General features: G+C 36.8%; 3 protein-coding genes across 3 annotated transcripts; all 3 read right to left on the reverse strand.

The window, feature by feature from the left end:
- Window positions 1-2900: 2900 nt before the first annotated feature.
- LOC132181653 (protein VASCULATURE COMPLEXITY AND CONNECTIVITY-like) lies at window positions 2901-3755 on the reverse strand. The gene is made up of 3 exons (XM_059594898.1): window positions 3657-3755; window positions 3353-3558; window positions 2901-3078 (listed from the first exon to the last, which is right to left on the reverse strand). The coding sequence occupies exons 1-3, from the start codon at window positions 3753-3755 to the stop codon at window positions 2901-2903; spliced, it is 483 nt and encodes a 160-aa protein (XP_059450881.1).
- Window positions 3756-7957: 4202 nt separating this feature from the next.
- On the reverse strand, window positions 7958-9122 carry LOC132182909 (protein VASCULATURE COMPLEXITY AND CONNECTIVITY). Its single transcript, XM_059596278.2, has 3 exons — window positions 8699-9122; window positions 8420-8625; window positions 7958-8314 (listed from the first exon to the last, which is right to left on the reverse strand). Exons 1-3 carry the CDS (start codon window positions 8795-8797, stop codon window positions 8134-8136), a joined length of 486 nt encoding a protein of 161 aa, XP_059452261.2. The 5' UTR covers window positions 8798-9122; the 3' UTR covers window positions 7958-8133.
- Window positions 9123-11782: 2660 nt separating this feature from the next.
- Window positions 11783-13022, reverse strand: LOC132183324 (uncharacterized). Its single transcript, XM_059596736.2, has one exon. It carries the CDS (start codon window positions 12921-12923, stop codon window positions 11901-11903), a length of 1023 nt encoding a protein of 340 aa, XP_059452719.2. The 5' UTR covers window positions 12924-13022; the 3' UTR covers window positions 11783-11900.
- Between the last annotated feature and the right edge of the window lie 390 nt (window positions 13023-13412).

Here is a 13412-nt window from a genome sequence, read left to right on the forward strand (position 1 = left end):
TTTCTACTTTTTTATAGGTTTGAAAAGGCGAGCGGTTATTAACTGCCCACTAACTGCTAACCGCACTAACCATTAACCGCTTTTGAAAGCGGTTAGTAAACGCTAACATGAAACGACGTCGTTTCACTTTAGGGTTTTTTTTTTTTTTTAATCGCCGGCCACCCTCACGTCTCTACTCTCTTCGAGTTCCATCATCGTCCACCCTCTCCTCTTTTCACGTAGCCTCCCACTCGACCCAGCCTGCTAGCCAAGTCTCCAACTCTCAGACTCTTCTCTCATCTCTCTCCGATTCTCCATTGTCATTGCACGCCCAAGGGATCGCCTGGATCGTGTGGTACGAAACCAATCAAGACAATGGTTGTGCAGTGGGGCTAGAGTGTTTCGACACCACGGACTTACACTGCGGAGTGCCAGCATCGCCAAGTCTCCATCGCCAAGACCCAGTGATGGAGATTTTTTTTAGACTTTTTTTATTAATTACTTATTGAAAAAAATATTTTAGATTTTTCGATTGAGCTCATTTTGTAGTAATTCGGCCCAATTTGTAGTATAAAGCAAATTTTGATGCTCAAATGGCCCTAAAAAGGCAAAAAAAAAATGGGGAAAACGTTTGAAGTGAGCCCAAAAAAAGCCCAATTCTCAAAATTGGCTCAAAAGGTCCAACTTGTAAAAAGCAGTTAGCGTATGCGGTTATTTATTTAATAACCACTAACCGGCGGTTACGGTTAGCGATTTTAGCCACTAACCGCTAACCGTAACCATCTTCAGGGTTTTTAGCATCCAAACTTGATACCATTAATGGGAGAATTGGACAATGATTATCTTAGCAGGTAAGACAATCCCCCTAGCCTATATTGGAGGATGCAAAGAGTTGAAGCACTGAACTTTATTGATGTCTATTTAAAGGATATTGCAAAGAACTTGACTTTGCTTGAGCTGGCTAAGTTAGATTACAATTTAGTGCAATCCATATATCAGCGAGAGCTTGAGGAGTTAGCAACGTAACGTTTACTTTAATCCATATGCTTTCATGGAAGACTTCCCATATTTGATTAATTAGGTGTTAGAGGGACATGGGTTTTAAAGATAAGCAACCTTTTTCAAGGAACAGGTTGATGGAGAATTATTTGTGGGCGATGGCCGGGGATCATTTTCGCGCCCCAGTTTTCCAAGTGCAGAATCGGCATCCTTCACTGCTGTTGTGGATCGCTATAAGAACAAAAGAAACATATCATTATCAACGCTATATTTTATTATTTTCTTTTTTGTCAAAACCATCACTTGGATCACAAATATTGCAACTTTTTTATTGACTGTCCTTTTCTAATAATTTCAGCAGAATCGAGATGAAAGCGATAGAGGACCTTCCTTCCCCAGTATATGATGATTTCCTATGTTGCCGTGCTTAACTATGTGATCAATGAAGTAGTCTTTGATGTCATCAAAGATCAGAACTTGGATATTTTCCCATATATTATTAAGGAAGCGGTGAGAAAATTGATCGAACTTAATTCTTCAATAGATTTGATCAATGTTTTTTTTAACTCTACCAGCGGCAGCAATAATTAACAGAAGAAAAAACTTAACCTTCTTCCTCTTTTACAATCATATTTTTGAACTTTAAAAATTTGCAATGTGGAGTTGTACAATGTTACCACTCTCTTAGGATTTCTATTAAATCTTAACGAAAGATGTGAAAATTTCAAAATACCCATGTTTTGAAAATTTGCAAAGTCGAGTAATGGGTCGCTAGCCTTGGCCGTGGGTCAGCAGACCCACGACCAAGGCCATGGGTCTGGCCATAACCCATGGCTATGAGTTTTTTTTTTTTTTCAAAAAAAAAAAAATTAAGAATTATTTTGTATTTTTAGTAGTTTTACATAGATATAAAGACCATTTTACCTATTTATCATCTGATTTAACCCAAAATCCTAATGGTAAACATTGAAAAGTTTTTATATTTGGCAACACTACAAAAGATTAATTTTTTTTTTTTACGGCCCGTTAGTGACGTGTCATTAGCAACGTGTGTGGTGGGTTAACAAATTGGAAGTCACTAATGGAGACTTTAGTAACATCTCAATTTCTGACACGTCACCCTTTGGTGCTGACATGAATGCTGATACGTTAAATGAGACATATGTAGCTAATGACAAATCCTTAATTTTTTAACAAAACTTATTATTAAAATTGAAAACCCAAGAACTAAATCCAAATCAAATAAAACTTAGGGGGTAAATTTAATTTTCCCCATTTTTATATTATAAAGCTAATTCGAATAAGACCACATTTTTCTTTTGCAATAAACTTCCAATCAAAGAACTTGATAATGGAGTGATGCAACATATATAAGATACACAGTGAGTTAGTGGGCAATGTTCTTAGAGTTCTTTTTGGTTTACAATTTTAAAAAACGAAATTTAAAAATATCAATTTTAAAACATGATATTTAAAAACATGGTATTAAAAACACAATTAAATATTTGGTAAAATCGTAGTTTTGCCTTTAAAATTGCAATTTTTAAAAATGCATCATCTTGCCTACAATTTGAAAGTGCATATTTTTCTACATTTCAAATTGTAATTTTTAAAAAATGCACTTCCAAGCAATACATTTTTTGCAATTTGGTTTTGAATTGCACTTTTAGTCTGCGAAATATTATATTAATAACAGCTGAATTACGAGAGAGAGAGAGAGAGAGAGAGAGAGAGAAATATTAATTAATAATTAGTAATATCATTGTCGCATGTGGCATTCTAGAGAACACAATTGTCATATGAAGGGATTACATTTTGAAAATTAGAAGCCCCCATGCATGTAGCATGAAAGAAATGGATTGGTAAAGTAACCACTGGCCGGGTTTAAGCTTGGCCTTCGTACTTGTCTTCTTCCTCACTAGCTATGCATGGCTGGCAATGGTAGAAACGTAATATGCAACACAAAGCAGCCCATGAACAAAGCACAAAATCCCTCCATTGGACAATAAATGATGGTGTGAGAAACCGCAGGAAGCCCTTGACTTGTGGTTTGACAAAGTCCCTATCACCAGCATGGACAATCCCACGGCTAATATGATCCTGATCAATCATAAACCATGAAAATACAATAAGAGTGTTAAATTGTCATTTATCTCAAAAATTTAAACCAATAAAAAAATAGTAAACTTAATCATTTAAAGTGCTTGTAAGCTTAAATTCCTTTACAAGAAGTGAGGCCAAACCCTTGAAATTTTTAACTGAAACAAAGGTGAATGACAGAATTAAGGTTTAAACTCGCTCTGATACTTATTTAAAAAGTTTAAGTTGATAGAAAATGGTAACAAAGCCAAAGTAATCAAGGTTAATTAATTACCAAGTGAAGAAGTAGCAGGCCACTGAGAGTTGCCTGCGGGGGGAAGCCTTTCCAAACTCTTCTCGAGTGCAAATGCAATTGCAGCCACCAAGCAAGTTTGCTATGATATGGGCTAGACCCAAAAGTGATGCTGCAGCTAAACCTAGCTTGAAAGCCTGGCTGCTTGGTTCTTTACACTCAAATATAAACAACCTTACGTGCTTCACCTGTTGAAGAAGAAATTTGAAAAGGTTGAGTTTACAACATAAAAACCATATTAACATGCCAACTTTTTTCTGCCATTGATGGAATGATATGTATATACTTTGCTTTGTGCAATTTTTGCTTCAATGCCAAGAACCCCGGCAATGACATCCATTGCCACGATCAACAGACAAATGAGAGCACCTGCTAACTTGGACATTTTTTGGATAATATATGGATCACTTGAAATCTCTCTCTCTCTCTCTCTCTTACTACTATGCTTTAGATGAGAAGGAACATGTGTAAGGGGGCCTTTTAAAGAGTAGAAAGTGTGTAGATAATTCTTATCAGCTGGGTTAAGTGGGTAAAAGCTATTAATGAAAGGATATATAAGGATTTCTTTCAATTTAAAAAATAAATAATTATTGATTCTAAAAGTATGTGAATTCAGACAATTCCTTGCATCGAACGGTTTGAATAATGTTGCTTAATAAAAATGTAACATGTTATGAGAATTGAGTATATTTTAATCAGGTTCTTGTGCTTTATATTGTAAAAAAGTTTTTTTGCCAAAAACACTCTCTTAGTTTTTTAAAGAAGAAAGTGTTTCTTATAAAATGAAGAAGTCTTTTGAAAGAAAAAGTTTTTTTAACTACCTTAGTTAACATGTCACATTTTTAATAAGTAGCATTTTTCAAATTAACCGTTCGATGCAAGAAACAGCCTGAAATCGCATATAGAATCTACAAATTATAGGAATCCTGATCTGTTAGAGGTGTCTATGCAGTCCAAGAATCTTGCTTGGATGATCCATGAAGTAAATGAAGATACTGGGGATCCAGTACTGAATGAAGAAGATGGAAATGGTACCAACTATGTTGCCAAAGATGGTGATGCTAGCAGATGTCCTGCCAAACTGAGATATACCATCACAATTGAACTGTCTATATACAATGATGAGAAGCCAAAGCAACGTCAAACAGATAATGGATAAGCATCAATTGCAGTGCATTTGTATCAAACCACTTAGCAGCCGTCATCTGTAACCCTTATTTAAAGGAATACTCCATCAAACCATTAATGGAATAGCTAGTCCTCACCAAACCTACGTGAGAGACAATTACAAATTAACGTAATATTGAGTCCCATTAGAGAGAAGGAACCAATGGCGTCCTAGTTCCGTCTCAAATTATGCACAAATTTCAAAACGGGTCGGGTTCGTTCTATGGTAGTGTCCTCAACCATAATGGTCTCAATGCCCAAGTTTTTATGCATTTTCTTTTTTAAATAAACAGCAAAAAAGAATACATAAAGAAACTAATATATCTTTATGTATTAAGGACTATGGCGCCCAACCAACTTCATGATTTGATTTGATGCAACTTAACTAATTCACCCCTGTAATAAATTTATCTATCTAAAGTTCATTCAGAAAATATATTTCTGGTTTTTTTTTTTTTTTCTCGTCATTTATGAATTTTATGTCTCCCTTATGGGATTGGTTGCAATTCGGGCAGTCTCATAAAAAGGATAGGTGCAAGTTCCACCGGCCTCAAATAGATGGGTCTCTCACTTAGGGGTGTCAAAAATTACTGGGAAACCGGAATCAGAACCGGAAAACCGGGGTCCCGGTTCCGGTTCCTGTTCCTGTTTGAAAAATCCAAAAACCAGGTTTCTATTTTATATATATATATATATATAGGATTTTTGGGCTTTTTTAGGTTTATTTTTTAATTATTTGGAACAATCACAACAAAGCCCATTTAATTTAGACAAAAAAACTAATAGATTTTTTTTAAAATGGGACAACTTATGAAAAAAAAAAAAAAAAGGCTTATTTTTGGCCCAATACCTAAAATAAGCAAAAAAATCCCATTGTCTTAAAAAATTGGTTACTGGACCAGGTAAGATCGGAACCTGCCGGTAACCGGGACCGGGTTCCCGGTTCCGGTTCCGGTTTCCCAAAACCAATAACTGGGGTACCCCGATTCCGGTTCCCGATTTTGGCCGAAATCCAGGAAACTGACCGGGTTGACACCCTTACTCTCACCCATTCAAATTCCCTTGTCTATGACAAATGTGATATTTTCTTGGCATTCACCAAAAAGCTGAACTCTCTAGATGTTAATAAACGAGAAGCTATGGCAGCTTTAACAGGAGTGGACTTTGCCCTATTTAATGGCTGCTCTAAATTAATGCTGAAAGGTGACTCTTTGATTACAATTATGGCTATTAATCAGTCATCTCTCCTCTCAGACAAGTCATTTGCTCCTATCTTTAACATACAACTGAAACTCTAGTATCTTCAAGATTGGAATGCTGCAAAAGTTTCAAGAAGTGCAAACTTTTGTGCGCACCATCTCGCCAAGTGGGCCGCTACCAACCTTGTGTTTGGAAGCATTCCCAATACTATCCCTATCTTCTCTTCCTTTAGGATCAGTAGTGTGAATGATCCTCCTATATAACCATTCCCTTTATTTGTAATTTGCTTAAAAAAAAAAAAAAAAAAAAAAAACCATTGTCTATGTAATTGATGATGAGGGCATGATCTTAAATCCCACTAGATAGCCTTCTGTCTATTACTGATTTGTTTTCTAGGAGTATTTTTTTTTTTTTTTCACAAGTCCATCTTGATTTAAGGCATATTTGAAATTGCGTTTGAAAAATAAAACTTTTAAGTAAAAAAAAAAAAAGCATTTTTTGGCAAAAGCTTAAAAACCAAAAGTATGTTTTAACCATTTTTAGGTTTTTTGAACCCTTAAAAGCGCGTTCAATTTTTTTTATCAAACGGATACTTTTTTCTTTGAACAAAATTTTTTAGTGTTAAACGCAGTTTTAAACCTTTCAAACTAGCCCTTAGCCTTCTAAAAACATCATTAATTATTAGAGTAGCTCAAGTACGTACTAGCAAATATAATAGCAGTGTTAATTTCCTCGATTTTTTAGCCGAAAATTAAAAGAATCTCTGGCCAAACAAATTCCTTCCTTAATGGGCTAAACCTCAAACTATTGAATAATAGTAAGTTTTTTTTGGACAAATTCATAAGCAAGGGGGAAATCGTGGGCTGATTTAAGCCCCTACCTTATGGGCTTTTTGAGCTTTTCTATGATGCTTCACAACTTGGGTTGCAATGAGAAAAATCCCGAAAGCTTTTGTAATAGGTGAAAGCCTGAAATTAAGGAGAGACAAACAGGATAAGTCGGCTGAATTTTATTTGGACAAAGAGATAGTGACTTGTCAAAGGCATAGTTCAATGTGATTGGTTAACGTGTTCAAATTTCAATGGGTCCAAGCCAAACTCAACTATAACAAATTAATAATCTCCTCAAATTATGTTTAACTTTAGACTATAGCTTAAATTTTGTAAGATTTAGATTTATCTCCAATGTCAAATGAAGACAAAAATCCACCCATTACCATAACACCATCAGATTAGATACACCATATCAACAGGCTAAACATTATAAAATCACCTCAGATTTTTTGAATCAAAATGCTCCTAAATGGAGATGTGTTTACTTTTTTAGATTCTATTTATAATTGCGTTAGGGAGGTTAAAAAGTACATTTAGTACCCAAAAAGCTAACATCCATATCAACAGGCTAAACATTATAAAAGCACATCAGATTTTTTGGATCGAAATGCACCCAAGTGGAGATGTGTTTACTTTTTTAGAGTCTGTTTATAATTGCGTTAAAGAGATTAAAAAGTACATTTAGTACCCAAAAGGCTGACATCCATATCAACAGGCTAAACATTATCAAAGCACCTCAGATTTTTTTTTATCGAAATGCACCCAAATGGAGATGTGTTTACTTTTTTAGAATCTGTTTATAATTGCGTTAAAGATGTTAAAAAGTACATTTAGTACCCAAAAACTGACATGTTTGAAAAGAATTGTCAAAAATACTTCTTTGACCTTTTTATTTTAAAAATTGTCAAAATGCACTTTTGAAAAAAGCTTAAAAATAAAGTGTTTTTTCAAAAACACTCTTTAATTTTAAAAGCTATATTTTCCAATACAATCCAGAACATGTTCTTTGTGATGCTACTCTTCACACCTATTTATCAAATTCATTACACACCAGCTGACATGACGTGTTTTAAGTGGCTTTCTATGCTAGTCATTTAAAAAAAGATAAAAGAAAAACTACTTAAAATGCATTACATCACCCGGTATGAAATGAGTGATAAATGAATGTGAAGAGTAACATTTCTCTTTCCTGTTTTTCTTCTCAGCTAAGAAAAGGAGATGAGATTTTTATATTATAAAGCTTATTGAGTGAGACCACATATTTCTTTTTCAATGAACTTCCAATCGAAGAACTTGATAATGCTGTTATGCAAATGCAACGTAAGATATGCAGAATGTGTTAGTGGGCAATGTAGTTAACTAGCTAGTTCTTAATATAACCGCAGAATTACCAAAAAAGAATAGAAAAATTAGTAATATCATTGTCTCATACGGTATTCTAGAGGGCACAATTGTCATCTGAAGTGATTACATTTTGAAAATCAGAAGCACCCATGTAGCATGAAAGAGATGGATTGGTAAAGTAACCACTGGGTTTAAGCTTGGCCTCCATAGCTTGTCTTCTTACTCACTATGTATGGCAGTGGTAGAAATGTAATATGCAACAGAAAACAGCCCATGAACAAAGCACAAAACCCCTCCAATCGACAGGAAATGAGGGTGTGAGAAACCGCAGGAAGCCCTTGACTTGTGGTTTGACAAAGTCCCTATCACCAGCATGGACAATCCCACGGCTAATATGATCCTGATCGATCAATCACAAAATCATGGAAATATACAATCAAGCCATAAATTACCACTTTAAACTTATAAGAATAGATTCAATTTATGTTCCAACACATATATATACCAAGTGAAGAAGAGGCAGGCCAGTGAGAGTTGCCTGCTGGGGGAAGCCTTTTCGAGCTCTTCTTGAGAACAAATGCAATTGCAGCCACCTAGCAAGTTTGCTATGACATGGGCTAGACCCAGAAGTGTTGCAGCAGCAAAACCTAGCTTGAAAGCCTGGCTGCTTGGTTCTTTACACTCAAATATAAACAGCCTTAGATGCTTCACCTGTTGAAGAACAAAATTTGAGTAACAAAATTAAAACGTTTCTGCCATTTATGGAATGATTATATACATATACCTTGTTTTGTGCAACTTCTGCTTCAATGCCAAGAATCCCAGCCATGATATCCATTGCCACAATCAACAGACAAATGAAGGAACCTACTAACTTGGACATTTTTGGATAATATTTGGAGCACTTGAAATCTCTGTGTTTCTTTCTCTGTTGCTAGCTACTATATATGCTGTTTAGATCATGAGAAGGAATCTATGAAGGAAAAATAAGGGGGTTTTAAAGAGGAGGAAAGTGTGTAGAATGGTTGTGATGATCAGATGGGCTAAGTGGGAAAAAGCTTCTTTTGTCTACAACAGGGGCATACTTTAATTTGCTTTTTGTGTCTTCTTTCTCTTCTTTTTCTTTGCTCTAGCCTCTTGGATTCCTTTGATGGGGGAGGAAGGAAAGTAGGGTATAAACCAGCTCATTGAGGGAGCCTCCCGAGGCATCATCTACTCATGGCCCAAATGAATCGGTGGGAAGTCTTTCTGTTTCTTTGACTTTTCATGTATATCTATGGATTTGCAAATCATTCTTTTCTATCCATATACTGTGTGTGTGTGTCTTTTTTCTTCTTTTTTTTTTTTTTTTTTTTTTAAATAATTTTTAAAAAACAAGAAATAAATAAAATACAGGTAACACTTCAATAATAATAATTGCTATAAAAAAATAGAAATAAATTATGAATCAATAAAAATTGAGCTTTGAACTTGTTTCATTTGATTGAAGCTTAAATGGCAAACAAAATGAATTGGAACTTTCATGAGTAGTTTAAACTTTAAAGAAAGAATTTGGTTTACAATATCCCTAATAATAATTTTCATATTTTTTTCTCTTTGTTATGCTGATCATAATTCCATCCTAAATATTAGGATTTTCCAATTGATTAATGTCTTTTTGTATCGTGTTTTGATGATAATCCCATCCCTACTGAAATGGTTAGGGTGTTGGGCAACCTCGGGTTAAATTTTCATTCCAAAAGTAAAAATAAGAAAAAAGAAAGTCGCTTGTTCCTACTATTTAATGTTATCTTCTTAATGACGGTTCATTATTTTAAATGATAAAAAAAAAAGATGAAAACTTTTGGATTCATTTCATAGTTGTATTACTTTTACTTAGGGAGCCTACATGCAAGATTATGAAGTAGGTAAGGACTCTGTTTGCAGGATCTTCGGCAAAAGTAGGCAAAATAGCTATTGAAAAATATAAATTTTTACTTTAACTATTTATTTTTTTCATACACCCTTCAATAAATTTTCTATTCTACTCTTTTTTTTAAAAAATATATATATATTATTTTATGTGGGAGAGAGTGCAAAAGAAAGAGAAGAAGAGAAAAGAAAGAAAGTGACAGAAAAATAATAATAAACAATTTTATTGTGCAAATAGTAAATAGGCTAATCAACCTATTTACTGTTCATATTAGATAAAACAAAATTAAGTTGCATATTCTGCTAGAGACAGAAAAACACTCTTAATAGTCAAATTTAATCTTAGCTAGAAATTACCTAGAGGTAATGAGGCTGGTGAAGAACACAATAACAATTTAAAATTTGAGTGATTTTTGTGCTATAAGTCTAGTCTCTTGCTTCAAAAGTTATAACCCCTAATAATGGTGAGTGTCATTTTCTGTGGAAGAACTCTAGGACTTTTGCAGAAGTGGCTTGACTAAATGGCAAAAAGTGGACCCCTGGGCTCGTAAAATATGGACTAGAAAGCCCAAAAAAATGTACATTGCCAAATGACGCACCCCACCTGTATCTCACCGTCAAATCTAGAATTTTCTTGGGTATGTTAATGTAAATGTGACTTCTTCTTTTTTGGGGGGAATCTCGAACTCATATCAGGGCTCAATGCATATATGATGTTTTGGGGAACAGAATCTTGTCTAATGCTTTGGCTCCCTTTTAAAGTTGGAATAAGATCCATTAAAATCGGGAAGAGTCATTTTTATTTTGAATGCCCAACTAAAATAACAAGATGCGGCAGTTAATTTTGAAATGACCAAAGTTTTTAATTAGAGTTTAGTCAAATTTTTAAAATGTCCTAACTCTAAAAATAATTTCTCAAAAAAAATACCATGTTTGACTACTCCAACTAAAGCATGCGGTGTGCCACTAGAGTGGACGCGACCACTCCCAATTAGCACCAATGGCGATCGCACTACTCCCAATTAGCAATGTGGTGGCGGTGCAACCGAGTAATGCTATGTACAACATTTTCATCGATCTCAAATTATTGACAAAATTACAGTTTAGGGTTGTTTTACTTTGATCTCAAATTACTTTTGTTCTACTTCGATCTCAAATTACTTTTTTAGTCGGGTTCAAAATCTTTGAAAAAAGAAGGAAAAGAATAATAAGAAGTGCACCACCCAGACAAAACCGAAAGAGGATGAATTGAGTATCCAACCCAACCAGTTACCAGGTCTGATATCACATAGTTGGGCCTCATAACTTTTTGAATTGCTTGATTCTGTAGTCCATTCCACCCATCTTAAGCCCAATTCTAATTAGAATTGACACCCGTGTTTTAATAATGCCAACGCTGGAACTGGAGCACCATAGACCACTACTCTAAACTCTTAAGACAAAAGGAAAAATGGTGATTACTGATTAATGTAATGGAAATGAAGTTTTAATACCACTTTGTTTTTTTTACACCAACTTTATAAAACATATATAAAAAGTGGTACGGAATGTATAATAACATCAAACTATGGCCCAAACAAAACACAAGTGTAACAACAATATCCCTAGCTCACTCTCATGATTCTTTGGCAAACAAAACAAAGCATCATATATATATATATGCACAAACATTACCAATGCAAGAGTCGGAACAACTTAGAAAGCAAAAATCATGAGCCCAACAACAGAGACACACAACTCAAAGGATCACACAAAAAAAGTAGTAATCATGTCTTACTCTCTCCTTTACACAAAATGCAGCAACAAAGGCTTCACACTTAACATCATCACCCCCAGCTTTCTCAGCAACATATTGTTCAACCTTCATCTAACCTTTTCGTATTCCTTGATGTACTTGTCACTATGTTTTCTTTTCTTTTTACATCCCAACAAAAAAAAAAAAAGGGCAACCCAAAAAGCAAAAGAAGGAAATGGACAAGAAAGCGCCTGAAACTGTTACCAAAACCCTGAGAAGCCTCAAAACCGCCACCAAAAGAAAGCGACGGAGCGTGCGAACCACGCGCCACCTTGCTCGGTCAGGGATTGAAGAATCGCAACATCTGCAGAGAAGGGACGTCCCTGAGCTGCTCCAACGAGAAGACGCAGAAGCCATGGGAGTAGAGCACGTTCTGCGTCACGGGCGAGTTGACGAGCACTTGGAGGATCTGGCTCCTGGTCAGCTTTTCCAGGTAGCCGAAAACGCCGCCGTATGAGGTCTGGGCCGCAGGAAAGGCCCTGGAGGAGTGGGGAGGCATGGACTGTAGGGCCTTTAGCTGGGCCTGAAGGTACTTCACGTACTTGTGGGCCTCCTCGAGCATGGTGGACATGTCCATCTTGGTATCCCAAGGCATTAGCTTCTGGAGGCCCTGCATCTTCTCGCTCAGCTTCTGGCGCCGCCGCCGAGCCAGCTTGCTCTGCGGGATGACAACCGGACGGTTCAGGTAGTAGCAGCTCTGCACGATTGAGTCTAGGGTTTGGGGATCACTGAGTCGACTCGGGCTGGTCATTGAGTCGACTCGGGCACGTTTGGAAGGTGACGCAGAAAGATATGCTTGGGCTTGGGAATGTTCGAGCGAGTGTAAATGAGGTAAGTGGAAGAAATGCGGTGAGAGTTTGAGATCAGCGGTTGGGTTGGTTAAGAAATTGAATGGCTGAGTCTGAGTCTGAATCGTTTCGGTGTTGAACTCGTTATGGAAGTGAAACGGTTCGGTTTTGGGGAGCTTGAGGTTGAGCTTGCGTTTCCCTGCGTCTTCGCCGGACTTGAGTTGTCCGACTCGGGGGCCCTCGTCGGAGGAGTTTTGACCGAGTTGGTTGCGGTACTTCAGAGCCGGAAAATCCTCGCTAAAGAAGGTGAATGGAAACGACGTCGGTGTGGTCGTACTGGTCGAGTTCTCCAGAAAACCAAGCGGAGGATCTCCGAATGCGTAGTCGCCGTATAACGGCATTAAGGTTTTCTCGGCCAGAAATGACTGAAAGCTCACGCCGGAGAACATCGCGTCGATGCTAGACTCATTGTCGCTCTCGCCGCCGGCGAAACTCGAATCAAACTCCCTCTCCATCACGAACAGAAAAAAGTAAAACACAGTATCTGACTCAGAGAGAGAGAGAGAGAGTGGGGGTGGTGACTGTATTTATAGCCTCTGATTCTCTCTCTCACACAGTCACACACAGTCCCTCTGTATCTTCGTGTTGGTTACGAGAAGAAGGAACGCGTGGTGAAAGGAGATTGGTGCAGAAGGTGGGCGGCTAGGACGTCGAGGTTGATAGGGCCGTACATAGGAGTACCTGACAGGCAGGTGTAGGTCATGGATGATTTTTGTCGACCTTTTGTCTGCTTCTCAGTTTTCCGTTTTATTTCAGGTCACCGGGCGGGCAATCCAAAAATTGTTTTCTGGCGGTTCCTTGGTCGAGGCCGTTAGATGGAAGCGGTGGGGGTGAATGGACGGCTGAGATTGGCTTGGAATCTTTTGGGTACGGGGACGGTTGTTTTAACGAAAGCTGCCGTCATTAATATTTGTTGGTGCGTGAAATCGACATGAGGCTTCGAA

This window comes from Corylus avellana, chromosome 5, assembly GCF_965113065.1.
Source record: "Corylus avellana chromosome 5, dhCorAvel1.hap1.2, whole genome shotgun sequence".
Classification (NCBI taxonomy): Eukaryota; Viridiplantae; Streptophyta; class Magnoliopsida; order Fagales; family Betulaceae; genus Corylus; species Corylus avellana.

What these genes read in the sequence shown, in the direction of transcription:
- LOC132183324 (XM_059596736.2), bottom strand. Translation starts at nt 12,923, where the DNA reads ATGGAGAGGGAGTTTGATTCGAGTTTCGCCGGCGGCGAGAGCGACAAT.
- LOC132181653 (XM_059594898.1), bottom strand. Translation starts at nt 3,755, where the DNA reads ATGTCCAAGTTAGCAGGTGCTCTCATTTGTCTGTTGATCGTGGCAATG. An exon ending in CAAAAATTGCACAAAGCAAA is followed by an intron (nt 3,559 to 3,656) that starts GTATATACATAT and finishes CTTCTTCAACAG; the next exon opens with GTGAAGCACGTAAGGTTGTT. An exon ending in GCCTGCTACTTCTTCACTTG is followed by an intron (nt 3,079 to 3,352) that starts GTAATTAATTAA and finishes ATGATTGATCAG; the next exon opens with GATCATATTAGCCGTGGGAT.
- LOC132182909 (XM_059596278.2), bottom strand. Translation starts at nt 8,797, where the DNA reads ATGTCCAAGTTAGTAGGTTCCTTCATTTGTCTGTTGATTGTGGCAATG. An exon ending in CAGAAGTTGCACAAAACAAG is followed by an intron (nt 8,626 to 8,698) that starts GTATATGTATAT and finishes GTTCTTCAACAG; the next exon opens with GTGAAGCATCTAAGGCTGTT. An exon ending in GCCTGCCTCTTCTTCACTTG is followed by an intron (nt 8,315 to 8,419) that starts GTATATATATGT and finishes TTGATCGATCAG; the next exon opens with GATCATATTAGCCGTGGGAT.